This window comes from Macaca fascicularis, chromosome 6 (assembly GCF_037993035.2).
Source record: "Macaca fascicularis isolate 582-1 chromosome 6, T2T-MFA8v1.1".
NCBI classification, from domain to species: Eukaryota; Metazoa; Chordata; class Mammalia; order Primates; family Cercopithecidae; genus Macaca; species Macaca fascicularis.
Window position 1 is genome coordinate 138,107,041 of NC_088380.1, and position 27,450 is coordinate 138,134,490.

Here is a 27,450-nt window from a genome sequence, read left to right on the forward strand (position 1 = left end):
GCTAGAGACACAATACAGTTAAGACTGCAGCTCTCCCCAAATTAAATCTATAGATTCAAATCATTTCCTATCAAAACCCTGACAGGCTTTATGGTATAAACTGACAAGCAGATCCTTAAATATATATAAATATACAAAAACCTAAAATAGCCAAAGCCATTATAAAAATGAACAAAGCTGTAAGACTTACTGGATTTGAAGTTACAATAAAGCTATAATAATCAAGATAGTCAGGACTGGTACCAAGACAGAAAAATATTTAAATGAGACAGAACAAATGGTCCAGAAAAAAACACACACATTTATGGTTAACTGATTTTGAATAAAGGTACCAAGGCAATTCAATGGGGGAAAAAACCAGCCTTCTCAATAAACTGTGCTGGGTAAAATGAATATGCAAATATCCATATGCAAAAATACATATATACAAACAAAACAAAAAATTAACTCACAATGGATCACAGACCAAAATGTAAGAACTAAATTTTAAAAATTCTAGAAAAAGCTGTAAGATTAAATAATCGTGAGGTTGGTTTAGTCAAAGATTTCTTCGTTATGACACCGAAAGTTCTATTCTCAAAAATAAACCTTAAATTATGTATCATCAATATTAAAGTTTTATGCTTCAAAAGACACTATTAAGAAGTCACAGACTGGCTGGGCACGGTGGCACATGCCTGTAATCCCAGCACTTTGGGAGGCTGAGGTGGGCGGATCACTTGAGGTCAGGAGTTGAAGCCAGTCTGGCCAACATGGTGCAACCCCATCTCTACTAAAAATATAAAAATTAGCCAGGCATAGTAGTGGGCACTTGCAATCTCAGCTACTTGGGAGGCTAAGGCAGGAGAACTGCTTGAACCTGGGAGGCAGAGGTTGCAGTGAGCTGAGATCACGCCACGGCACTCCAGCCTGGGAAGCAGAGCAAGACTCCATCTCAAAAAAAAAAAAAAAAAAGCCACAGGCTGAGAGAAAATATATGTAAATCCCATATATGACATAGAACTTGTATCCAAAGTACATACATTCTTACTACTTGATAAGACAGCACAATTTTAAAATGGACAAAATGTCTGAATAGACATTTCACCAAAGAAGATACAGGAATGTCTAGTAAGCACATAAAAAGATCCCCTACATCCCTCATCACTACTGAACTACAAATCAAAATCACAGTAAGATACTGTTAAATATACCCCAGAATGGCAAATAATATAGAAGATTGTGAATACCAAGTGGTGGTCAGAATGTAAAATGGTACAGTCATTTTGTAAACAATTTGGTTTTTTCCCAAGAAGTTAAACATGTACTTATATAACATAGCAATTCCACTCCTACATACCTATGATAAAGAAGTGAAAACACATGGCCATATAAAGCCTTTTATGTAAATTTTGGTAGAAGCATTTTTGTGACAGCCCCAAATTTTTTAAATCTTCTGAATGGACAAAACGCAGTATCACAAAGAATTAAAGACAATGTTGCATTTTTTTAAAAAATGGACATGCTAGAATTGATGTGTGCTAAAACATGAGTGAGCCATAAAAACACTATGCTACATGAAAAAACTAGATTAAAACTATACAACATATTCCATTTACAGAAAATAGCAGAAAATGTAAAATACTCTCTCTCCAGAAAGCCGAACCGTGGTTGTCTGATAATGGAGGTGTGGAAAGTAAAGATTACAGAGGGGCAACCAGATAAAGGTCATCTATGAAAAATTTAGAGCTAAGATTATACTTGGTGAAAAGCTGAATGAGTGCTTCCAACTCCCCATGTCTTCATACCCAACTACTTTTTTTTTTTTTTGAGAGGGAGTCTCGTTCTGTCATCCAGGTTGGACTGCAGTGGTGTAATCTCCACTCACTGCAACCTCCGACTCCCAGGTTCACGCAATTCTCGTGTCTCAGCCTCCCAAGTAGCTGATTACAGGTACATGCCACCACACCCAGCTAATTTTTGTATTTTTAGTAGAGGCGGGGTTTCACCACGTTAGCCAGGCTGGTCTCGAACTCCTGACTTCAGGTGATCCACCCGCCTTGGCCTCCCAAAGTGCTGGGATTACAGGTGTGAGCCACCATGCCTGGCCCCCAACTACTTTTTAATTAATAGATTGAGAACAAGGATGTTTGCTCTACTCTGTCACAACAATGTACTATAGCTTTCCCCTAGTACAATAGGAAAAAGAAAAGGCATTCAGATCAGAAAAATAAGAAGTGAAGCTGTTTATTCACAGATGACAAGATCGTTTATGTACAAAAATACTAAAAAATATATAAAACAGCAATTAGAATAAGTGATTTAATAAGGTTGCAAGATGTAAGATCAGCATATACAGTATCTCTACACTGAAAACTGCAAAACATCATTGAGAGAAATTAAAGACCTAAATAAATGGAGTGATGTACCTCATTCATGGTTTAAAAGAACCAACTATTAACATGTTCACTTCTCCCTAAACTGGTTTATAGATTCAGTGCATTCCCAATCAAAACCCCAGCAGGCATTTTTGTTTTTAATTGACAAACTGATGCTAGAAATCATATGGAGCTGCATAGAACATATGAAAACAAATAACCAAAACAATTTTTATGAATTTGGAGGATCCATACTATAAAGTCCTTTGAGCTGGTTGCACATGGTCAAGCCACCATCGTGACATCCCCCACCCCACCCCCACCTTGTGATAATGTACTTTGTCATATTCTCCATCCTTGTGAATGTACTTTGTAACATCCTCCCAGCCCTTGAGAATGTACTTTGTAAACATCCATTCCCTGACTGCAAAAATTGCTCCTAACACCACCGCCTATCCCAAACCTGTAAGAACCAATGATAACCCCACAACCCTTCCCTGACTCCTTTCTTGGACTCAGCCCACGTGCACCCAAGTGAATAAACAGCCTTGTTGCTCACACTAAACCAGATCAGGTGGTCGCTTATATGGACGTGCGTAACATTTGGTGCCAAAAACCCAGGACAGGGGAACTCCTTTGGGAGACCGGTCCCCTGTCCTCACACTCCCTCCGTGAGGAGATCCACCTACGACCTTGGGTCATCAAACCAGCCAGCCCAAGGACCATCTCACCAATTTCAAATTGGTAAGTGGTTCTTCACACTCGGGTAAGCAGTTTTTTCGCTCTCTACCTAACCTCTCTCGCCTCCCTTCAATCTCTCTCCTTTCAATTTCAGTTTCTCTCCCCTCCTGGCAGAGACAAAAAGGAGACACACTTCATCCGTGCATTCAAAAACTCTGACCTCAGTTACTGACTTGGGAAGACAGTCTTCCCTTGGTGTCTGATCACCGCGGGGACGCCTACCTTGATCATTCACCCACATTCCCTTGGTGGCAGGTCAATTGCGGGGACACCTGCTTTGGCTGCTCACCCACATTACAGCCCAGGACTCAGTCAGGGACGCCTACTGGAAGCAGACCTCACACCCGGTCTGGCTTACAGTTTAATTTAGCAATTAGCTCTCCCCCACCTGCCCAACAATTTCCTCTTAGACAGGTGGCTGGAGCTGAAGGCATAGTCAGGGTACATGTGCCTTTTTCTCTATCAGACCTTTCCCAAATCAGCCAGCGTTTAGGGTCTTTCTCATCAGACTCCACAAATATATACAGTGTAGCTGCCCACCTCCATTTCTCCATGTCTCTACCTTCCTCTTTAAACTTACCTTCTCCACTATGGGCAACCTTCCGCCATCCATTCCTCCCTCTTCCCCCTTAGCCTGTGTTCTTAAAAACCTAAAACCCCTTCGACTAACACCTGACCTAAAACCTAAACGTCTTATTTTCTTCTGTAATACCACTTGGCCCCAATACAAACTCGACAATAGTTCCATGTGGCCAGAGAATGGCAATTTCGATTTGTCTATCCTACAAGACCTAGATAATTTTTGTCGAAAACTGGGCAAATGGTCTGAGGTGCCTTATATCCAGGCATTTTTTACACTTCGCTCCCTCCCTAGCCTCTGCTCCCAATGCAACTCGTCCCAGATTTTCCTTCTTTCTCTCCCATCTGCTCCTTTCAGTCTCCGCTCCAAGCTCAGAGTCCTCTGAATCCTCCTTTTCCACTGACCCCTCTGACCTCTCTCCTTCTCCCCTTGCCACTCCATGCCAGGCTGAATCGGGTCCCAATTCTTCTGCAGCCTCTGCTCTCCTACCCTATAACCCTTCTATCACCTCCCCACCTCACACCCGGTCTGGCTCACAGTTTAATTTAGCAATTAGCTCTCCCCCACCTGCCCAACAATTTCCTCTTAGAGAGGTGGCTGGAGCTGAAGGCATAGTCAGGGTACATGTGCCTTTTTCTCTATCAGACCTTTCCCAAATCAGCCAGCGTTTAGGGTCTTTCTCATCAGACTCCACTAAACATATACAGCAATTCCAATATCTAACTCAGTCCTACAATTTAACCTGGAGTAACTTAAATGTCATCCTGACCTCTCCCCTCTCCCTAGAAGAACAAGAAAGAGTTTACTTTCTAGCCCAGTCCTACGCAGATACCCACTGGCTTCATGAGCCAGGCTTCCAAGAGGGCACCAGGGCAGTTCCCCGAGAGGATCCCCATTGGCAATACCAGACGGACTCCCCATGTAAAGACAGGCAAGATTACATGGTCTCCTGCCTAGTCGAGGGGCTCAAAAAGGCAGCATACAAACCTGTTAATTATGACAAGCTAAAGGAAACTACCCACGGTAAAGATGAAAACCCAGCCCAGTTCATGGACCGCTTAGCAGCTGCCCTTAAACACTTTACAGTCCTAGACCCAGAGGGGCCAGAAGGTTGCCTAATCCTTAATATGCATTTTATCACCCAATCCTCTCCTGACATTAGGAAAAAATTCCAAAAGTTGGATTCCGGCCCTCAAACCCCACAACAGGATTTAAACAACCTCACCTTCAAGGTGTTAAGTAACAGAGAAGAAGCCGCCAAGAGGCAACGTATCTCTAAATTACAGCTACTTGCCTTCACTGTAAGACAATCCACAACCATCTTACCTTTAACCTCTAAACTGCCCTCAATCATTCCTTGGCCCTGGCCACTCTAACTTTGGGAGACATATATAGTTTAAACGATAATAGCCCTTCCCCAAAACTAAACCGTTTTTGTAAAGCTAATGAAAGAAAGACCACCAGATTACAAGGATCAGGAGCCTGAATTCTGCTAAGGTGTACACATAAATGATTACCAGTCATTATTCCAAAAGTCACAAGATTTGCAACTCAATTACTCCTGCAAGTAACAGTGCTATTATAGAATTTGAGATTGGCCTTTTGAGATGTCTTTTCAGGTTTTTAGCATTTCTGATGATTCATTAGTGGCCACCAGGACCCACAGACCTCCCACTGACCAGTCCTGTGGCTTCACCCAGAATCCAGATTCCCTGGCCCACCAAACTGTCCTTAAAAAATCCTAACCTCCAAATTTTGGAAGAGATGAATTTGAGTAATAACTCCATCTCCCACATGGTGTGGCCAGGCTTGTGTCAATTAAACTATTTATTACAATGCCACGGTCTCAGAGAATTGGTTTTGTCTGCACAAGTGGGCAGGAAGAATCCACTGGACAGTTACAGTAATAAACAACAGGAGTTTACAACAGGCACACACACACACAAAACTTAAAGAGATACTTTATTAAAGAAAAAACAGAAAGCAATGGCCAATAAGCATAAGGAAAAGTGTTCACCATCATTATTCATCAAAAACATGAAAATTAAAACTGGCACACACACGTGGATATTTGATTTACATAAAAAGTGGTAATGAATGAGTGGGAAAAGGACATCTAGGTATCCCTATGGAAAACGACTCAACATTATACCATGCCCAAAACTCAATTCCAGGTAGACTACAGATTTAACTGTGAAAGGAAAACAAGAAAAGTTCTAGAAAATAAGAAGAAAAAAATATATATATATATATACACACACACACACATACACACACACATATCTCCATGACCTTGTGAAAGCAAAGTATCTTGAGCCTCCCAAATCACTAAGCTAAAGGGAAAAGTCAAGCTGGAAACTGCTTAGGGGAAAGTTGCCTCCCATTCTATTCAAAGTCACCCCTCTGTTCCCTGGGATAAATGCATATCTGATTGCCTCCTTTGGAGGGGCTAATCAGAAACTCAAAAAAAAAAAAAAAAAAAAAAAAAATGCAGCCAGCTGGGCACAATGGCTCACACCTGTAATCCCAGCACGTCGGGAGGCCGAGGCAGATGGATCACCTGAGGTCATGAGTTCAAGACCAGCCTAGCCAAAATGGTGAAACTCCATCTCTACTAAAAATATAAAAATTCCCTGGGTGTGGTGGCGGACACCTGTAATCCCAGCTACTTGGGAGGCTGAGGCAGGAGAATAGGCTGAACCCTCAAGGTGGAGGGTGCAGTGAGCCGAGATCGTGCCATTGCACCCCAGCCTGGGCGGCAAGAGCAAAACTCTGTCTCAAAAAAAAAAAAAAAAAAAAAAGCAACCACTTGTCTCTTATCTACCTATGACCTGGAAGCCCCCTCTCTGTTTCAAGTAGTCCTGCCTTTCCAGACTGAACCAATGCTAATCTTACATATGTTGATTGAGGTCTTATGTCTCCCTAAAATGTGTAAAACAAAACTGTGCTCTGACCACCTTGAGCACATATCACAGGACCTCCTGAGGCTGTGTCACAGGCGCACGTCCTCAGCCTTGGCAAATTAAACTTTCTAAATGAACTGAGACCTGTCTCAGATTTTTGGGGTTCGCAACCTCAGAAACAGAAAAGACAAATTTTTCTACATTAGAATTAACAGCTCATGTTCATCGAAAGACACTACTAACAGAATGAATACGACAATGAATAAGACAGAGTGGGGAAAAGTATTTCCAACAAAAATAACCAAGGAAGGTTTCTTATTCAGAATATATAAAAAATGTCTACATCTTGAAAACAAAAAGACATCTTATTAAGAAAATAAGGAAAAGACCTGAGAAGTCACTTTACAAAAAAAGGTCATTCTAGACTGGGTGTGGTGGCTCAGTACTTTGGGAAGCCAAGGCAGGCGGATCACTTGAAGCCAGCAGTTTAAGAACAACCTGGCCAACATGCGGAAACCCTGTCTCTAATAAAAATACAAAAATTATTTGGGCATGGTTGGGCGTGGTGTCATGCACCTGCAGTCCCATCTACTTGTGAAGGTGAGGCAGGAGAATCGCTTGAACCTGGGAGGTAGAGGTTACAGTGGGCCAAAACTGGGCCACTGCACTCCAGCCTGGGTGACAGTTCTGCAACAGCAAAAGAAACTACTATCAGAGTGAACAGGCAACCTACAGAATGGGAGAAAATTTTTGCAAGCTACTCATCTGACAAAGGGCTAATATCCAGAACCTACAAAAAACTCAAACAAATTTACAACAAAAAAACAAACAACCCCATCAAAAAGTGGGCAAAGGATATAAACAGACACTTCTCAAACGAAGACATTTACGCAGCCAACAGACACATGAAAAAATACTCATCATCACTGGCCATCAGAGAAATGCAAATCAAAACCACAATGAGATACCAACTCACACCAGTTAGAATGGTGATCATTAAAAAGTCAGGAAACAACAGGTGCTGGAGAGGATGTGGAGAAACAGGAAAACTTTTACACTGTTGGTGGGACTGTAAACTAGTTCGACCATTGTGGAAGACAGTTTGGCGATTCCTCAAGGATCTAGAACTAGAAACACCATTTGACCCAGCCATCCCATTACTGGGTATATACCCAAAGGATTATAAATCATGCTGCTATAAAGACACATACACACATATGTTTATTGTGGCACTATTCATAATAGCAAAGACTTAGAACCAACCCAAATGTCCATCAATGACAGACTGGATTAAGAAAATGTGGCAGAAGTGGCGCCAAGATGGCCGAATAGGAACAGTTCCAGCCTCCAGCTCCCAGCGTGAGCAACACAGAAGACGGATGACTTCTGCATTTCCAACTAAGGTATCGGGTTCAACTCACCGGGGCGTGTCAGATAGTGGCTGCAGGACAGTGGGTGCAGCCCAACAAGCGAGAGCCAAAGCAGGGGAAGGCATTGCCTCACTCGGGAAGTGCAAGGGGGAAGGGAATTCCCTTTCCTAGCCAAGGGAAACTGAGACACACAACACCCGGAAAATCAAGTCACTCCCACCCTAATAATGTGCTTCACCAAGGGTCTTAGCAAACCACACAACAGGAGATTATATCCCGCGCCCGGCTCGGAGGGTCCCACGCCCACAGAGTCTCCCTCATTGCTAGCACAGCAGTCTGAGATCTAACTACAAGGCAGCAGTGAAGTCAGGGGAGGGGCGCCAGCTATTGCTGAGGCTTAAGTAGGTAAACAAAAGGGCCAGGAAGCTCAAACTGGCTGGAGCCCACTGGAGCTCAAGGAGGCCTGCCTGCCTCTGTAGACTCCACCTCTGGGGACAGGGCATGGCCAAACAAAAGGCAGCAGAAACCTCTGCAGATGTAAATGTCCCTCTCTGACAGCTTTGAAGAGAGCAGTGGTTCTCCCAGCACGGAGTCTGAGGTCTGAGAACGGTCAGACTGCCTGCTCAAGTGGGTCTCTGACCCCTGAGTAGCCTAACTGGGAGACATCACCCTCTAGGGGCGGACTGACACCTCACACCTCACACGGCTGGGTATACCTCTGAGAGGAAGCTCCCAGAGGAACGATCAGACAGCAACATTTGCTGTTCAGCAATATTCACTATTTTGCAGCTTCCAATGCTGATACCCAGGCAAACAGGGTCTGGAGTGGACCTCAAGGAAACTCCAACAGACCTGCAGCTGAGGGTCCTGACTGTTAGAAGGAAAACTAACAAACAGAAAGGACATCCACACCAAAACCCCATCTGTGTGTCACCATCATCAAAGACCAAAGACAGATAAGACCACAAAGATGGGGAAAAAGCAGTGCAGAAAAGCTGAAAATTCTAAAAATCAGATTGCCTCTCCCACTCCAAAGGAACACAGCTCCTCACCAGCAACAGAACAAAGCTGGACCGAGAATGACTTTGACAAGCTGAGAGAAGAAGGCTTCAGACGATCAAATTTCTCCGAGCTAAAGGAGGAACTACGAACCCAGCGCAAAGAAACTAAAAACGTTGAAAAAAAATCTGAAGAATGGCTAACTAGAATAACCAATGTAGAGAAGTCCTTAAATGACCTGACAGTGATGAAAACCATGACACGGGAACTACATGACAAATGAACAAGCTTCAGTAACCAACTCGATCAACTGGAAGAAAGGGTATCAATGATTGAAGATCAAATTAATGAAATTAAGCGAGAAGAGAAATTTACAGAAAAAAGAGTAAAAAGAAATGAACAAAGCCTCCAAGAAATATGGGACTATGTGAAAAGACCGAATCTGCGTCTGATTGGTGTACCTGAAAGTGACAGTGAGAATGGAACCCAGTTGGAAAAGATGCTGCAGGATATTATTCAGGAGAACTTCCCCAACCCAGCAAGGCAGGCCAACATTCAAATTCAGGAAATACAGAGAATGCCACAAAGATACTCCTTGAGAAGAGCAACTCCAAGACACACAATTGTCAGATTCACCAAAGTTGAAATGAAGGAAAAAATGTTAAGGGCAGCCAGAGAGAAAGGTCAGGTTACCCACAAAGGGAAGCCCATCAGACTAACAGCGGATCTCTCGGCAGAAACTCTACAAGCCAGAAGAGAGTGGGGGCCAATATTCAACATTCTTAAAGAAAAGAATTTTCAACCCAGAATTTCATATCCAGCCCCACTAAGTTTCATAAGTGAAGGAGAAATAAAATCCTTTACAGACAAGCAAAGGCTGAGAGATTTTGTCACCACCAGGCCTCCACTACAAGAGATACTGAAGGAAGCACCAAACACGGAAAGGAATAACTGGTACCAGCTACTGCAAAAACATGACAAATTGTAAAGACCATCGATGCTAGGAAGAAACTGCATCAACTGACAAGCAAAAGAAGCAGTTACATCATAATTACAGGATCAAGTTCACACATAATATTAACCTTAAATGTAAATGGGCTAAATGCTCCAATTAAAAGACACAGACTGGCAAATTGGATAAAGAGTCAAGACCCATCAATGTGCTGTATTCAGGAGACCCATCTCACATGCAGACACACACACAGGCCCAAAATAAAGGGATGGAGGAAGATCTACCAAGCAAATGGAAAACAAAAAAAAAGGCAAGGGTTACAATCCTAGTCTCTGATAAAACAGACTTTAAACCAACAAAGATCAAGAGAGACAGGGAAGGCCATTACATAATGGTAAAGGGATCAATTCAACAAGAAGAGCTAACTATCCTAAATATATATGCACCCAATACAGGAGCACCCAGATTCATAAAGCAAGTCCTCAGAGACTTACAAAGAGACTTAGACTCCCATACAATAATAATAGGAGACTTTAACACCACACTGTCAACATTAGACATATCAACAAGACGGAAAGTTAACAAGGATATCCAGGAATTGAACTCAACTCTGCACCAAACAGAACTAATAGACATCTAGAGAACTCTCTATCCCAAATCAACAGAATATACATTCTTCCCAGCACCACATCACACCTATTCCAAAACTGACCAGAGTTGGAAGTAAAGCACTCCTCAGCAAATGTAAAAGAACAGAAATTATAACAAACTGTCTCTCAGACCACAGTGCAATCAAACTAGAATTCAGGATTAAGAAACTCAATCAAAACCTCTCAACTACATGGAAACTGAACAACCTGCTCCTGAATGACTACTGGGTACATAACGAAATGAAGGCAGAAATAAAGATGTTCTTTGAAACGAATGAGAACAAAGATACAACATACCAGAATCTCTGGGACACATTTAAAGCAGTGTGTAGAGGGAAATTTATAGCACTAAATGCTCACGAGAGAAAGCAGGAAAGATCTAAAATTGACAACCTAACATCACAATTAAAAGAACTAGAGAAGCAAGAGCAAACACATTCAAAAGCAAGTAGACGGCAAGAAATAACTAAGATCAGAGCAGAACTGAAGGAGATAGAGACACAAAAAACCCTTCAAAAAATCAATGAATCCACGAGCTGGATTTTTGAAAAGATCAACAAAATTGATAGACTGCTAGCAAGACTACTAAAGAAGAAAAGAGAGAAGAATCAAATAGATGCAATAAAAAATGATAAAGGGGATATCACCACCGACCCCACAGAAATACAAACTACCATCAGAGAATACTGTAAACACCTCTATGCAAATAAACTAGAAAACGTAGAAGAAATGGATAAATTCCTGGACACATACACTCTCCCAAGACTAAACCAGGAAGAAGTTGAATTCCTGAATACACCAATAACAGGCTCTGAAACTGAGGCAATAATTAATAGCCTACCAACCAAAAAAAGTCCAGGACCAGAGAGATTCACAGCTGAATTCTACCAGAGGTACAAGCAGGAGCTGGTACCATTCCTTCAGAAACGATTCCAATCAACAGAAAAAGAGGGAATCCTCCCTAACTCATTTTATGAGGCCAACATCATCCTGATACCAAAGCCTGGCAGAGACACAATAAAAACAGAGAACTTTACACCAATATCCCTGACGAACATTGATGCAAAAATCCTCAATAAAATACTGGCAAACCAAATCCAGCAGCACATCAAAAAGCTTATCCACTATGATCAAGTGGGCTTCATCCCTGGGACGCAAGGCTGGTTCAACATATGCAAATCAATAAATGTAATTCATCATATAAACAGAACCAAAGACAAAAACCACATGATTATCTCAATAGATGCAGAAAAGGCCTTTGACAAAATTCAGCAGCCCTTCAGGCTAAAAACTCTCCAATAAATTTGGTATTGATGGAACATATCACAAAATAGTAAGAGCTAGTTACGACAAGCCCACAGCCAGTATCATACTGAATGGGCAAAAACTGGAAAAATTCCCTTTGAAAACTGGCACAAGACAGGGATTACCTCTCTCACCACTCCTATTCAACATAGTGTTGGAAGTTCTGACTAGGGCAATCAGGCAAGAGAAAGAAATAATGGGTGTTCAAGTAGGAAAAGAGGAAGTCAAATTGTCCCTGTTTGCAGATGACATGATTGTATATTTAGAAAACTCCATTGTCTCAGCCCAAATTCTCCTTAAGTTGATAAGCAACTTCAGCCAAGTTTCAGGATACAAAATCAATGTGCAAAAATCACAAGCATTCTTATACACCAATAACAGACAGAAAGCCAAATCATGAGTGAGTTGCCATTCACAATTGCTTCAAAGAGAAAAATGCCTAGGAATCCAACTTACAAGGGATATGAAGGACCTCTTCAAGAAGAACTACAAACCACTGCTCAGTGAAATAAAAGAGGACACAAACAAATGGAAGAACATTCCATGCTCATGATAGGAGGAATCATTATCATGAAAACGGCCATAGTGCCCCAGGTACTTTATAGATTCAATGCCACCCCCATCAAGCTACCAATGAGTTTCTTCACAGAATTGGAAAAAACTACTTTAAAGTTCATATGGAACCAAAAAAGAGCCCGCATTGCCAAGACAATCCTAAGCCAAAAGAACAAAGCTGGAGGCATCACGCTACCTGACTTCAAACTATATTACAAGGCTACAGTAACTAAAACTGCATGGTACTGGTACCAAACAGAGATACAGACCAATGGAACAGAACAGAGCCCTCAGAAATAATACAACTTTCTACAACCATCTGGTCAATCTTTGACAAACCTGACAAAAACAAGAAATGGGGAAAGGATTCCCTATTTAATAAATGGTGCTGGGAAAACTGGCTAGCCCTAAGTAGAAAGCTGAAACTGGATCCCTTTCTTACACCTTATACAAAAATGAATTCAAGATAGATTAGAGACTTCGATGTTAGACCTAAAACCATAAAAACCCTAGAAGAAAACCTAGGGACACAGGCATGGGCAAGAACTTTATGTCTAAAACACCAAAAATAATGGCAACAAAAGCCACAATTGACAAATGGGATCTAATTAAACTAAAGAGCTTCTGCATAGCAAAAGAAACTACCATCAGAGTGAACAGGCAACCTACAGAATGGGAGAAAATTTTTGCAATCTCCTCATTTGACAAAGGGCTAATATCCAGAACCTACAAAGAACTCAAACAAATTTACAAGAAAAAAACAAACAACCCCATCAAAAAGTGGGCAAAGGATATGAACAGACACTTCTCAAAAGAAGACATTTATGCAGCCAATAGACACATGAAAAAATGCTCATCACCACTAGCCATCAGAGAAATGCAAACCAAAACCACAATGAGACACCATCTTACAACAGTTAGAATGGCGATCATTAAAAAGTCAGGAAACAACAGGTGCTGGGGAGGATGTGGAGAAACAGGAAAACTTTTACACTGTTGGTGGGACTGTAAACTAGTTCGACCATTGTGGAAGACAGTTTGGCGATTCCTCAAGGATCTAGAACTAGAAACACCATTTGACCCAGCCATCCCATTACTGGGTATATACCCAAAGGATTATAAATCATGCTGCTATAAAGACACATGCACACATATGTTTATTGCGGCACTATTCACAATAGCAAAGACTTGGAACCAACCCAAATGTCCATCAATGACAGACTGAATTAAGAAAATGTGGCACATATACACCATGGAATACTATGCAGCCATAAAAAAGGATGAGTTCATATCCTTTGTAGGGATGTGGATGCAGCTGGAAACCATCATTCTCAGCAAACTATTGCAAGAACAGAAAACCAAACAGTGCATGTTCTCACTCATAGGTGGGAATTGAACAATGCAAACACTTCGACACACGAAGGGGAACATCACACACTAGGGCCTGTTTTAGGGTCGGGGGGGAGGCGGGAGGGATACCATTAGGAGATATAGCTAATGTAAATGACGAGTTAATGGGTGCAGCACACCAACATGGCACATGTATACATATGTAACAAACCTGCACGTTATGCACATGTACCCTAGAACATAAAGTATAATAAAAAAAAAATGTGGCACATATACACCACAGAATACTATGCAGCCATAAAAAAGGATGAGTTCATGTCCTTTGTAGGGACATGGATGAAGCTAGAAACCATCATTCTCAGCAAACTATCACAAGGATAAAAAACCAAACACTACATGTTCTCACTCATAGGTGGGAATTAAACAATGAGAACACTTGGACACAAGAAGGGGAACATCACACACCAGGGCCTGTCATGGGGTGGGGAAAGGGGGAAGGGATAGCATTAGGAGATATACCTAATGTAAATGTCGAGTTAATAGGTGCAGCACACCAACATGGCACATGTATACATACGTAACAAACCTGCACGTTGTGCACATGTACCCTAGAAACTTAAAGTATAATAAAAAAAAAAAGTCACTCTAATGAAAATGTATTCATCAGCAGTCATTCAAATGCAAATGAAAACTATAATAAAATGGAAAAGAATGACTGAAATTAAGCAGCCAATAACTTTAAAAAGACTTATACTACTAAGTGTTGGTTAGAATGTGGAACAATAAGAACTCTCACACACCACTGGTGGGTGTGTAAATTAGTGCATCAATTTGGAATGCAACTTGGAATTAACAAAGCTTAATGTAGGCACACCCTGTTGTTGAGACAGTCAAGTGTAAAGGGGTTCCCAGAAAAATTCTAACTGGCCTCCACACTGGGAGAAACACACACAGGAGTGGAGCCACAGAAGTTTGTGCCCTTTGCTGTGAGGAGGAGGTTGGCCCCTCCTCTTCCTGCGTGGTACCTGGGATTCAATGTGCCAGGCGGGAAGCACACTAGCAGAAACTCTGGTTTTGCAGAGAATCCTTGCTTCCCCTTTTTCCTTTTTGCCCAATAAATTCCAATATTCTCATCCTTCAAAGTTTCTGTGAGCCTAATATTTCATGGCTGTGTAACAAGACCCGGCTCTTAGCTGAACTAAGGAGGAAGTCCTACAACACTGTGAGCCAACAATTCCTTGTTAGGTATATACAGCAGAAATGCATCCACATGTGCATCTAATATACAAAAATGTTCACAGCTGCATTACTTATAATAGCCCTCAACTAAGGTGTACATATCCACAGGCCAAAACTCTTCAGACATACAAGACTGATTAAAATTTAGGAAATTGGTGTTGAGGAAAGGTAAGAGTAGATTTAAGACAAGGCATGAAGCTGCTTCTAGGTAATGACAATGTTCAATTTCTTGATATGGGTAGTGATTAGGCAAACATTCGATATATAGTATTCACTAACATGTAGATTTATGTTATCTGCACTTTTCCCCATATTATATTTCACAATAAAAGAGCAGCTTTTCTCTTTGACTTAGTGATTTGGGGGTCCTGAGATTTATTTTCCTTTCACAAACTCATTCACACAATTTTTGCTTCCCCTCTCAACAACTCTAAGCTCTGCTGGTTTGGAGGCTTAGTGTACAAAAGAGTATTGCTTCTACCAGTAAACACAACAATGGTTCCACTGAACTAGACTTCCACCCAGTCATTAAACCAACAGGCAGCAAAAGAGGTTAGTCCACTGGCCCATATGACTGATTCCAATTAGCAAAGGAATAATGGATTATTGCACAAAATGTAGGTAAGAGAGACTACATGTGGAACTTAGGCCATTCTCTTATGCTCCTGTTAGTACTTCCATGCCCACTATTAAAGATTAATGGGGCCAGGTGTGGTGGCTCACACTGTAATCCCAGGACTTTGGGAGGCCAAGGTGGGTAGATCACTTGAGGTCAGGAGGTCAAGACCAGCCTGGCCAACATGGTGAAACTCCATCTCTACTAAAAATACAAAAATTAGCTGGGTGTGGTGGTGCACACCTATAGTCCTAGCTACTTGGGAGGCTGAAGCAGAGGGATTGCTTGAACCTGGGAGGCAGAGGTTGAGGTGAGCCAAGACTGAGCCACCGCACTCCAGCCTGGGCAATAGAGTGAGAATCTGTCTTTAAAAAGAAAAGAAAAGATACAATAAAGATTGGTGGAAAACAGTCAGGTGAAGTGGCTCACACCTGTAATCCTAGCACTCTGGGAGGCCAAGGCAGGCAGATCACTTGAGGTCAGGAGTTTGAGACCAGCCTGGCCAACATGGTACCCTCTCTCCACAAAAAATACAAAAATTAGCCGGGCATGGTGGTGCACGCCTGTAATCCCAGCTATTTTGGAGACTGAGGCAGGAGAATCGCCAGAACCTGGGAGGCAGAGATTGCAGTGTGCTGGGATCACATCACTGCATTCCAGCCTGGGTGACGGAGGGAAGACACTGTCTTTAAAAAAAAAAAAAGGTTAATCAAAAACTACAGCAACCAAGAAAGAGGCAGGACAGTTTAAGACACATCAAAATTAAAGTTTTGTTCCAACCACAAAGTAAAGGACACAGAACAGCTGAAGTTTTACTTGAGGCAAGAAATACTGAATGGGTAGTGAAAGACAGATATCAACAATAGCCTTGTGTCCAATTATAGAAACAAGGACTGTAGTAGCTTTTTATATTTTCTCTTAGATTACTATATATATAGTATAAGATACTGAAGGTAAACTTTACAAGGTAGTCTTTAGTTAACAGAATATTCAGAGGCACTATGACAGATTATATACAAATATAGCTAGCAATGATTGTTGTGGTTGTGTGTCTCCTTATTTGGGCGAGATGGTAAGAACTTCATTTGTATAAAGGATAGTTGCGTTTTGTTAGGTAGACACAGATTGCTGAATGGAATTTCAAATGTGTTTAGAAGCATTCATAAGGAAGCTGAGCAGCCAGGGGAGTGGACTGTGACAGTTATTTACTGCCTCTCCAAACATACTGGCTCTGGCTCTCAGCTTCAAATCTACCCTTTATTGCCCTACTTTGTGGTAAGGATGTGAATTGTGCAAATATTCTTCTTTGCTAGCTGAAAATGTTGCAGCTTTGTCAGCAGAGGGTGCTAGAGGAACACTGCAGTAAGAAAGTCTTTCCTCTGCAACTGGGGGGCTTCTGTTTCCTGTCCCCAGCTTCAAGGGCCATCTGCATCCTGGTAAGGGGGGTCTCCTACGTGCCATTCCTGGCCAGCAGTTCCCTTCCCCTTCCTGCCAGCCTTGACCAGATGACTGTGGAGCAGCTCTGTCCCAGAGCAATCCAGTGAACGTCTCTGCTATTTACTGGGCTGCAACTAAGATTCTTCAACAAAGTCTGAACTCTAGTCATGAGGAAAGGGTCTCCCTTTCAAATTTGTTTTGTCCTTGGGAATTTGCCCTCAGCTGTGGGGTATTCTGCTTTATCCTTTTTAGTAGCTCATCCCTTGAATTAGTTTAATTTTAAAATTAAACTTTACCTGCTCAGGCCAGGTGCAGTGGCTCATGTCTGTAATCCCAGCATTTTGGGAGGCCAAGGCAGGCAGAAGACTTGAGGTCAGGAGCCTGAGACCAGCCTAGCCAACATGGTGAAACCATGCCTGTACTAAAAATACAAACATTAGCTGGGTGTGGTGGCACACACCTGTAATCCCAGCTATTCGGAAGGCTGAGGCAGGAGAATTACTCGAACCCAGAAGGTGCAGGTTGTAGTGAGCCAAGATCCTGCCACTGCCCTCCAGCCTGGGCAACAGCAACTCTGTTTCAAATTAAAAAAATAAAAAATTAAAAAAAAAATCAAACTTTACCTGTTCCAATTATGCTGTGGTTTCTGTATTCTGTCTGAAGAAGCCAAAAATTATTTGATGCTTAATATATGCTAAGCATTATTCTAGGCAGTTTGTTATAGTAACTCACTAATCCTAAAATTGAACGTACAGTAGCCTATTATAAATTTTTCACACAAAAGATACAAATTCATTAATCAGTATTATTCTTTAGAATAAAATTCCATAATCATGTTTGCTGTAAAGTTTATTACATTAATGCATACTATGACTTTTTCTAAAATCTCATTCTATTTACTTAAAAAGATAAACTTCATTGTCTTGATCACAAACTAGTAATGAATTACTGCAGTTGATTAAGGGCTACTAAATGTCCTCACAGTAAATTCTTGACCATTCAGAACACAGCAGGAGTGTTCAAAAGAAAAATACTAATAATCCTTTTTTTGTTTTTGAGACGGAGTCTCATTCTGTCGCCTAGGCTGGAGTGCAGTGGCCAGATCTCGGCTCACTGCAAACTCCACCTCCCGGGTTTATGCCATTCTCCTGCCTCAGCCTCCCGAGTAACTGGGACAACAGGTGCCCGCCACCACGCCTGGCTAGTTTTTTGTATTTTTTAATAGAGACGGGGTTTCACTGTGTTAGCCAGGATGGTCTCGATCTCCTGACCTTGTGATCCGCCCGTCTCGGCCTCCCAAAGTGCTGGGATTACAGGCTTGAGCCACCGTGCCCGGCCTATAATCTTAAACTATAACTGTAGGCAAATCAATCCAGCTTATTCAGTTCTCAGGGGCTAAAAATACAAATTCATTAATGTGAGATTCACAAATACAGGGAAAAGGAACAATGGCCAAAAAGCTCAAAAAAACCAGAACTACTATGTATTTATAAATGCAGTCAACTACATGTGTTATTCAACTAGTCAATTAGCACATTTCATGCAAAGGCCAATGATATAAAGTTTCAGGAGTCAAGGCATGACTTCTAAAATATTTAAATCGAGATGTCCCATATCCTGATATTTATGTTAAATAGTTATGCTACTAAATTAACTACAATCGGAAGTCTTACTTTCAAAGCCTAGAAATTTCTTCTTAACATTATGGGAAAAAAGTCACTAAAAATTACATTTATATGTCACTAAAGCATACGTTGAGGCCCCAAAATCTTAATAATTACTAACAGAATTCCACAATTGACCTTCTTTCCACCGCCCTTCTCTTTTATGTAATAGTTATGATAATAATTAACAATTATTTTTAACTGCCAGGTACTGTTCTAAGAGCTTTGTATAGAGTAAGTCATTTATTTCTCAGCATTAGCCTATGCTATGAAAGAAGTTGTATTATTATGATCATTTTACAAATGAACAAAGTAAGGCACAAAGAAATTAATCTGCCCAAGAAATAGTACAGCAGATATGAACTCATGGAGTCTGGCTCCAGAATGTGCCCTTATAGACTTCTGTTGAAAGCATCTGTAGTAGTTTCCTAACACCTCATGACAATACTTAAGTAGGTACCACTATTATTCCCATTTTTCAGTCAAGAAAACTAAAATTTGTCCCAAGTCACATAACTAGTGATGAAATCAGAATTGTAATCTAGTTGATTTACTACAAAAACCAATTTCTTAACTATTACATCACCTCTCTACATCCAATAATAGCAATGTATCAAAAACCCATTAGATAAATCAGCTCAAATCATACATAAAACTAATTTTTTTTTTTTTTGAGACAGATTTTCGCTCTTGTTGTCCAGGCTGGAGTGTAATGGCATGGTCTCGGCTCACGGCAAACTCCACCTCCTGGGTTCAAGCAATTCTCCTGCCTCAGCCTCCCGAGTAGCTGGAATTACAGGTATGTGCCACCACACCCGGCTAATTTTGTATTTTTAGTAGAGACGGGGTTTCTCCATGTTGGTCAGACTGGTCTCGAACTCCCGACCTCAGGTGATCCGCCAGCATCAGTCTCCTAAAGTGCTGGGATTACAGGTGTGAGCCACCACACCCAGCTCCCATAAAACTAATTTTCAAACAGGAAGAAGATATCATGTCATGGTGTAAGCTTACAGATTATACCCCCAGAAATACAAAAGATTAACTGATTCCTGCCAAGTATTTCCAATGGTGCCAACAAGCAAAGACATTTAAAAGATGTATCACCTACGGAAAGAAAACATACATCCTATACAAAATAGTTTAATATTAACTTTGCCTGCCATATGTACTAAGCAGCAAATGTGAACGTACCTGCAAGGAGGCAAGACCATGGAGCCTTTCACAAGCACAGATCCAGAAAGTAGGATATACCAACATCTGGCAATCGTTTCTGAACTGTTTAAATAAATAAGTAAATAAATGAGTAAAATAACATACATGTTCATATGTACATGAATTCAGTATGAAATATATTCTGGTAATAGTACAAATAATTAAAAATTAAGTAACACTACTTAGAAATTTGGGATATTTTGCCTGTTGCCTAAGGTTTTATATAGACCACATTTACCTGAAATAAAAGTATAATCACTATCTTAAGATACATACTATAAAACACCAATACTTAAAGTGAATAAAGTACTTTGGAAATACATTTTAGCAAAAAACAACAATCATTGTTTATACTGTTCCTTGAAATAAATTTCAGTTTAATTAAAGCTTTAAAGCTAAGAAAGCAATTAACAAACATGTTTCCTAGAAAAAAAGAAAACAGAGAAGAATTATATCACACTTGTAGAAGAAAATAACATTTAATTCTGAAGTATATTAGCCCATACAAGTTGAAACTTGAATACAACAAAAAGATGAACAGAAAATAATTCTCAAATGTGATATGATTAAAGATAATACCTGTAATAGGTACCAGTACTCACAGAAATGCATTACTATTTCAAGTAGTAAATGAACAAAAGATAAAAACAGACAATTCTTAACAGGTACACAAAACACACAGTCACTAGTAAACAGAAAATGCAAATGAAAACAATTCTAAAATACCAAATCCACACATAGTATCCATTTTACAGAGGCTGTGATAAAAATTTATTCACTGCTTACTAATACTGCAAATCAGAATCACCACAACCTTTTTTCCAAATCAATATAGGAATCCACAGCACAAGCCACAAGGATGTCATAACCTTTAGCTCCAACAATGTTATACCAAGGAATTTACCACAGAGAAATCATTCTTATTCTTCACAACAAAGTTTCAGATGAAGTTTTTCTTACTGTCTATGTTTTCTAATTTTCCTGTAATTACATGTGCAATAATAGAAACACAAATTATTATTAGTAGTGGGGCACTGCTACAAAGATATCTGAAAATGTAGAAGTGACTTTGGAACTGGGTAACGGGCAGAGGCTGGAACGGTTTGGAGGACTCAGAAAAAGACAGAAAAGATGTGGAAAAGTTTGGAACTTCCTAGAGACTTTTTGAATGCTTTTGACCAAAATGCTGATAAGTGATATAAACAATGAAGTCCAGGCTGAGGTGATCTCAGATGGAGATGAGGAACTTATTGGAAACTGGAGTAAAGGTCACTCTTGCTATGCTTTAGCAATGAGACTGGTGGCATTTTGCCCCTGCCCTAGAGATCTGTGGAACTTTGAAACTTGAGAGACATGATTTAGGGTATCTGGCAGAAGAAATTTCTAAGCAGCAAAGCATTCAAGAGGTGACCTGGCTGTTTCTAAAAGTGTACGTTCATATGCATGAACAAAGAGATTATCTGAAACGAACTTATATTTAAAAGGGAAGTAGGGCATAAAAGTTTAGAAAATTTGCAGCCTGATCATGCGGTAGAAAAGAAAAACCCATTCTCTGGGGAGAAATTCAAGCCCGCTGCAGAAATGTGCACAACAGGAGCCAAACGTTAATAGCCAAGAGAATGGGGAAAATGTTTCCAGGGCATTTCAGAGTCTTCAAGGTAGCCCCTCCTATCACAGGCCCAGAGGCCAACCAAAAATGACTTCGTGGGCTGGGCCCAGGGCCCTGCTACTCTGTGCAGCCTCAGGACTTGGTGCCCTGCATCCCAGCTGCTCCAGCTCCATCCAGGGGCAGATTTACCCCATGCTGTTCTCATGATAGTGAGCTCTCACAAGATTTGCTGGTTTAAAAGTGTGTGGCCAAAAGGGGCCAACGATACAGTTAAGGTCATTGAATCAGAGGCTGCAAGCCCCAAGTCTTGGTGGCTTCCACATGGTGTTGGGCCTATGGGTATGCAGAAGGCAAAAATTGAGGTTTGGGAATCTCTGCCTAGATTTCAGAGGATGTATGGAAATGCCTGGATATCCAGGAAGAAGTCTGCTGCAGAGGCAGAGCCCTCATGGAGAACCTCCACTAGGGCAGTGCAGAGGGAAAATGTGGGGTTGGAGCCCCCACATAGAGTCCCCACTGGGGCACTGTCTAGTGGAGCTGCGAAAAGGGGGCCATTGTCCTTCAGACCCCAGAATGGTAGACCCACAGTCTGCACTGAGAGCCTAGAAAAGCCACAGGCACTCAACACCAGCCCATGAAAGCAGCCACAGGGGCTGTACCCTGCACAGCCGACAGGGGCAGAGCTGCCCAAGGCCTTGGGGGCCCACCACTTGCCTCAGCGTGCCCTGGATGTCAGACATAGAGTCAATGGAAATTATTTGGAAGCTTTAAGATTCAATGACTGCCCTGCTGGGTTTCGGACTAGCGTGGGACCTGTAGCCCCTTTATTTTGGCCAATTTCTACCATTTGGAGCAGAAGCATTTACCCATGCCTATACCTCCATTGTATCTTGGAAGTAACTTGTTTTTTATTTTACAGGCTCATAGGTGGAAGGGACTTGCCATGTCTCAGATGAGACTTTGGACTTGGACTTTTAAGTTAATGTCAGATTGAGTTAAGACTTTTGGTTACTGCTGGAAAGGCATGATTGGTTTTCAAATGAGAAGGACATGAGATTTGGGAGGGGCCAGTGGTAGAATAATATGGTTTGGCTCTATGTCCCCACTCAAATCTCATGTCGAATTGTAATCCTCATGTTAGGGGAGGGGCCTGGTGGGAGGTGACTGGATCATGGGGACAGATTTTCCCCCATGCTGTTCTCATGATAGTGAGTTCCACAAGATCTGACGGTTTAAGTGTGGCATTTCCCCCCATTGCATTCTCTCTCTCTCTCTCTCTCTCTCTCTCTCTCTCTCTCTCCTGCTCCACCATGGTAAGGAGTGCTTGTTTCCCCTTCACCTTCTGCTATGATTGTAAGTTTCCTAAGACCTCCCACTCATGCTTCCTGTGAAGCCTGTGGAACTGTGAGTCAAGCAAACCTCTTTTCTTCACAAATTACCCAGTCTCAGGTAGTTATTTATGACAATATGAGAATGGAGCAATACAGAGACCAAAGTTAATTTGCTATCAGCTTAAAATAGTGCATTATAACAAGACTCTTTATGCTAGCTCTATAGTAAACATAAAGAAAGAAATTACAGCAGATATACAAAGGAGAAAGAGAAAGGAAACAAAGTATAGCACCACAGTGAGCAACAAAACCACAGACGTGAACAAGAAAGAATGCTACAAAAAAAAATCTATAAAACAACCAGAAAACCATTAACACAAAGGCAGCAATAAATCCTCACCTATAAATAACAGCCTTGAATGTGACTGGGTAAGTTCCTCCAATTAAAATATATAGAATGGCTGAGTGGATAATAAAACCCAAATGTATGCTGCCTATAACAGACTCACCTCACTGTTAAAGACAAACATAGATTGAAAGTTAAGGGATAGAGGTTGGGTGCAGTGGTTTACGCCTGTAATCCTAGCACTTTGGGAGGCCGAGACAGGAAGATCACCTGAGGTCAGGAGTTCAAGACCAGTGTGGCCAACATGGCAAAACCCTGTCTCTACTAAAAAATACAAAAATTAGCTGGGTGTGGTGGTGCACGCCTGTAATACCAGCTGTTTGGGAGGCTGAAGCACAAGATCACTTGAATACAGGAGGTGGAGGGTACAGTGAGTCACACCACTGTGCTCCAGCCTGGGGAACGGTGTGAGACTCTGTCACACACACACACACAAAAATTAAAGGATAGAAAAAGACATCCATGTAAATGGAAACCCAAAGCAAACAGGAGTAGCCATGCTTACTTTAAGTCAAAAACTGTAAAAAGAGACAGAAAAGGTGATTATATAATGATAAAGGGATCAATTCAGCAGGAAGATATAACAATTACATTATTTATAATATATATTATATAATCATTATATAATATACAATTGTGTCTCATATATATATTTACAGTATATATTAACACACACCCCGAACACTGGAGTGCCCAAGTCTGTAAAGCAAATATCATTAGATCTAAAGGGAGAGACAGACTATAATACAGTAATAGCAGGGAACTTGAACACCCCACTTTCAGCAATGGACTGATACACAGACCTCAAAATATACTACAAAGCTACTGCAACCAAAAAAGCATGGCACTGACATAAAAACAGACCAATAGAGCAGAATGGATATCCCAGAATTAAAGTCATGCATCTACAGACAACTGATTTTCAAAACAGGTGCCCAAAACACTTAGAAAATGTGTTATCTACTTGCAGAAGAATAAGACTAAACTACTTCTCACTATATACAAAAATCAACTCAAAATGGATTAAAGACTTAAATGTGAAACCTAAAACCATGAAATCTACTGGAAGAAAACAGGGGAAAATGCTTTACAACACTGTGCTAGGCAAGGATTTTTAAAGCGAAGACCTCAAAACACAGGCAACAGAAACAAAAACAGACAAATCTGATTACATCAAACCAAAAAGTTTTTGTGCAGCAAAGGAAACAACTGATAAAATGAATAGACAATCTACAGAAATAGGAGAATTGCAAACTATACATCTGACAATGGGTTAATATCCAGAATATATATAAAAAACTTAATAGCAAAAAAAAAAAACTGATTAAAAATGGGCAAAATAGCTTAACAGACATTTCGAAAGGAAGATATAAAAAGAGCCAACAGGTATACGAAAAAATATTCAAATAAACTAATCATCAGGCAAATGCAAACCCAAACCACAACAAGACACCACTTCATTCCAATGAGAATGGCTACTATCAAAAAGAAAAAAGAAAAGAAGTGTTGGCGAGGATTTCAGGAGAAGGGAACACTTATACACTGTTGGTGGGAACGTAAATTAGTAGTTATTGTGGAAAACAATATGGAGGTTACTAAAAAAATTAAAAAATGGAACTTCTAGATGATCCAGCAATCCTACTACTGGATATATATCCAAAGGAAATGAAATCAGTATGTCAAAGAAATATCTGCACTCCCATATTTTACAATAGCCAAAATACAGACTCAACCTAAGTGTCCAACAATGAAAGAATAGATAAAGAAAATGGGGGTATATATACTCAATAGAATATCATTCGGCCATAAAAAGAATGAAATCCTGTCATCTGTAGCAACATGGATGGAAATGGGGGATAGTATGTTAAGTGAAATAAGACAGAGAGAGAGAGGCAAATACTGCAGCATATCACTTATATGTGGAATCTAAAAAATAAAAAGTTGGTACCATAGAAGTGGAGTAGAAGAGTGGTTATCAGAGACTGGAGTGGGGAGGTGGGAGAGAAAGATGAGGAGAGGTTGGTTAGTGGGTACAAAGTTACAATAAAATAAGAAAAATAAGTTCTGGTGTTCTATTGCACAGTAGGATTATTATGGTTAACAGTAAAGTAGTGTATATTACAAAATAGCCAGAAGAGAGGCTTTTGAATGTTTTCACCACCAAAAAATGATTAAATGTATGAGGTGATGGATATGCTAACTACCCTAACTTGTACATTGTATAAACAACACATAACTGTATTGGAATACCAACTTGAACTCCATAAATATGTACAATTATAATGTGTCAATTAAAAAGTTAAAAAATTATCAACATTGCTGGAAATGAGACCAAATAACCTAAAACCCACAGGAAAAAAACCTGCTATATTTATTACATTCAAGAAAAAAGGAAAACAGATGATGGATTAAACCAAAGAACTGGTATCTATGTAACAGAAATGAAAATCTAGAATTGAAAAACTACAATTAAAACTTAAAAATTCACGAGTGGGTACTTTAGAAACAGCAGAAGACAGAAATTCACAAATTAGAAAATAAGGCAGTAGAAAATGGGAGACTGAAGCACAGACAAAAAAAGAACAGGAAGATGGAAAACAGTACAAAGGAAATACGGGACAAAATAAAGCAGGAAGGAGGAAAAAGAAAATAGGAAAGAAGCAGTAATATAAAAAATATTCTATAAGAATTTTCCAAAATCGATGAAAGATATCAAATCAGGGTATCATGAAGATCTATAAACCCTAAACAGAATAAATACAAAGAAAATCCTACCTAGCAACGTTAGACACAACTTCTGAAAAGCAAAAAAGCAAGAAAAATCTCAGAAGCAGAGGAAAAAACATACTAATTGCAAAGGAGTAACAAGAACACTGATTACTGATTCTTCAACATAAACAGAGGCAAGAACATGATAAAACACCTTTAAAGTGTTACAGAAAAAACTGCTAGAACTGTTTATGTAGGAAAAACACCCTCCTAAAACACTGCTGCAAAGAATTAAAGACTAAATAAATGGAAGAATATAGATGTTCGCAGATTGACAGATTCATTATAACAACAATGTCATTTCTCTCTGAATTGATTTATGAATTTAATGCTATCCTAATCCAAAGCCCACAGCCTCCCACAGGCTTTCTTGCGTATATCTGTGTGTGGAAATTGACAAGCTGATTCTAGAATTTACACAGAAAGGCAAAGCAACAATGATAGCCAAGACAATCTTGAAGAACAAGCCTGAGTACAAGCCTGAGTTGCTCTACTGAATACAAACTCATGCTATCAGATATCAAAACACACAGCTTAGGCCGAGCTTGGGGGCTCAAGCCTGTAATCTCAGCCGTTTTGGAGGCAAAGACGGGCGGATCCCTTGATGCCAGGGGTTTGAGACCAACCTGGCCTACGTGGTGAAACCCTGTTTTTACTAAATCCTGTCTCTACTAAAAATACAAAAAGTAGCCAGGCATGGTGGTCCACACTTGTGATCCCAGCTACTCGGAAGGCTGAGGCATGAGAATCACTTGAACCCAGGATGCAGAGGTTGCAGTGAGCCGAGATTTTGCCACTGCACTCCAGCCTGGGTGACAGAGTGAGATTGTCTCAAAAACAAACAACGACGACAAAAACAAACAAAAAAACCCAAACTACACAGCTTGACAGGGCAGTACTTACATGAACACAGGCATGAGCAAAATAAACAAATGAACAAAATAAACAATAAGCAAGTGAGCAATAAACAACTGAACAAAATAGAGACCACACAAAGGGGACACTGCACAGCTGGAGGGAAAAAGACAGTTTTTCAATAAATGGTGCTGAATCAACTGAACATCCATAGGGATACCTAATGAATCTTGCCAATAATAAAACCCATGCTTTCAGTCAACAATTTACATTTTAGAAAATTTGTATCCATTACTGTGAGTTTAGCACTTCCCTAAACTTTTCAGAAGAGGCTAGTGGTGATATTAGCAATGCCATTTTTGATAAAGTATTTTTTTAAGTGCCAAAATGAGAAAAATTGAGAAATATTGAGGACCATCAATATTTTCCAAATGACCAATGCATGGCATTACAAAAATCAAACAGAGAAATGACTGATTCAATGTGCAAGACAGACCAATTGTTTCTAATGCAACAGAGTAAAAAGTTCATGGATAAAGTCTCAGACACC

General features: G+C 40.4%; 1 protein-coding gene across 13 annotated transcripts in view; it reads right to left on the minus strand.

The window, feature by feature from the left end:
* Positions 1-27,450, minus strand: part of RAPGEF6 (Rap guanine nucleotide exchange factor 6) — a 215,714-nt gene that overhangs the window by 152,597 nt on the left and 35,667 nt on the right. For all 13 annotated transcript variants that reach the window (XR_012414050.1, XR_012414051.1, XM_073994153.1 and 10 more), the window contains exon 4: positions 19,910-19,993. Coding sequence is in view for 11 of the 13 variants with exons in the window: in XM_073994154.1 (XP_073850255.1) it covers positions 19,910-19,993 (84 nt within the window). In the remaining 2 variants the exon portion in view is untranslated. The remainder of the gene's footprint in view (positions 1-19,909; positions 19,994-27,450) is intronic.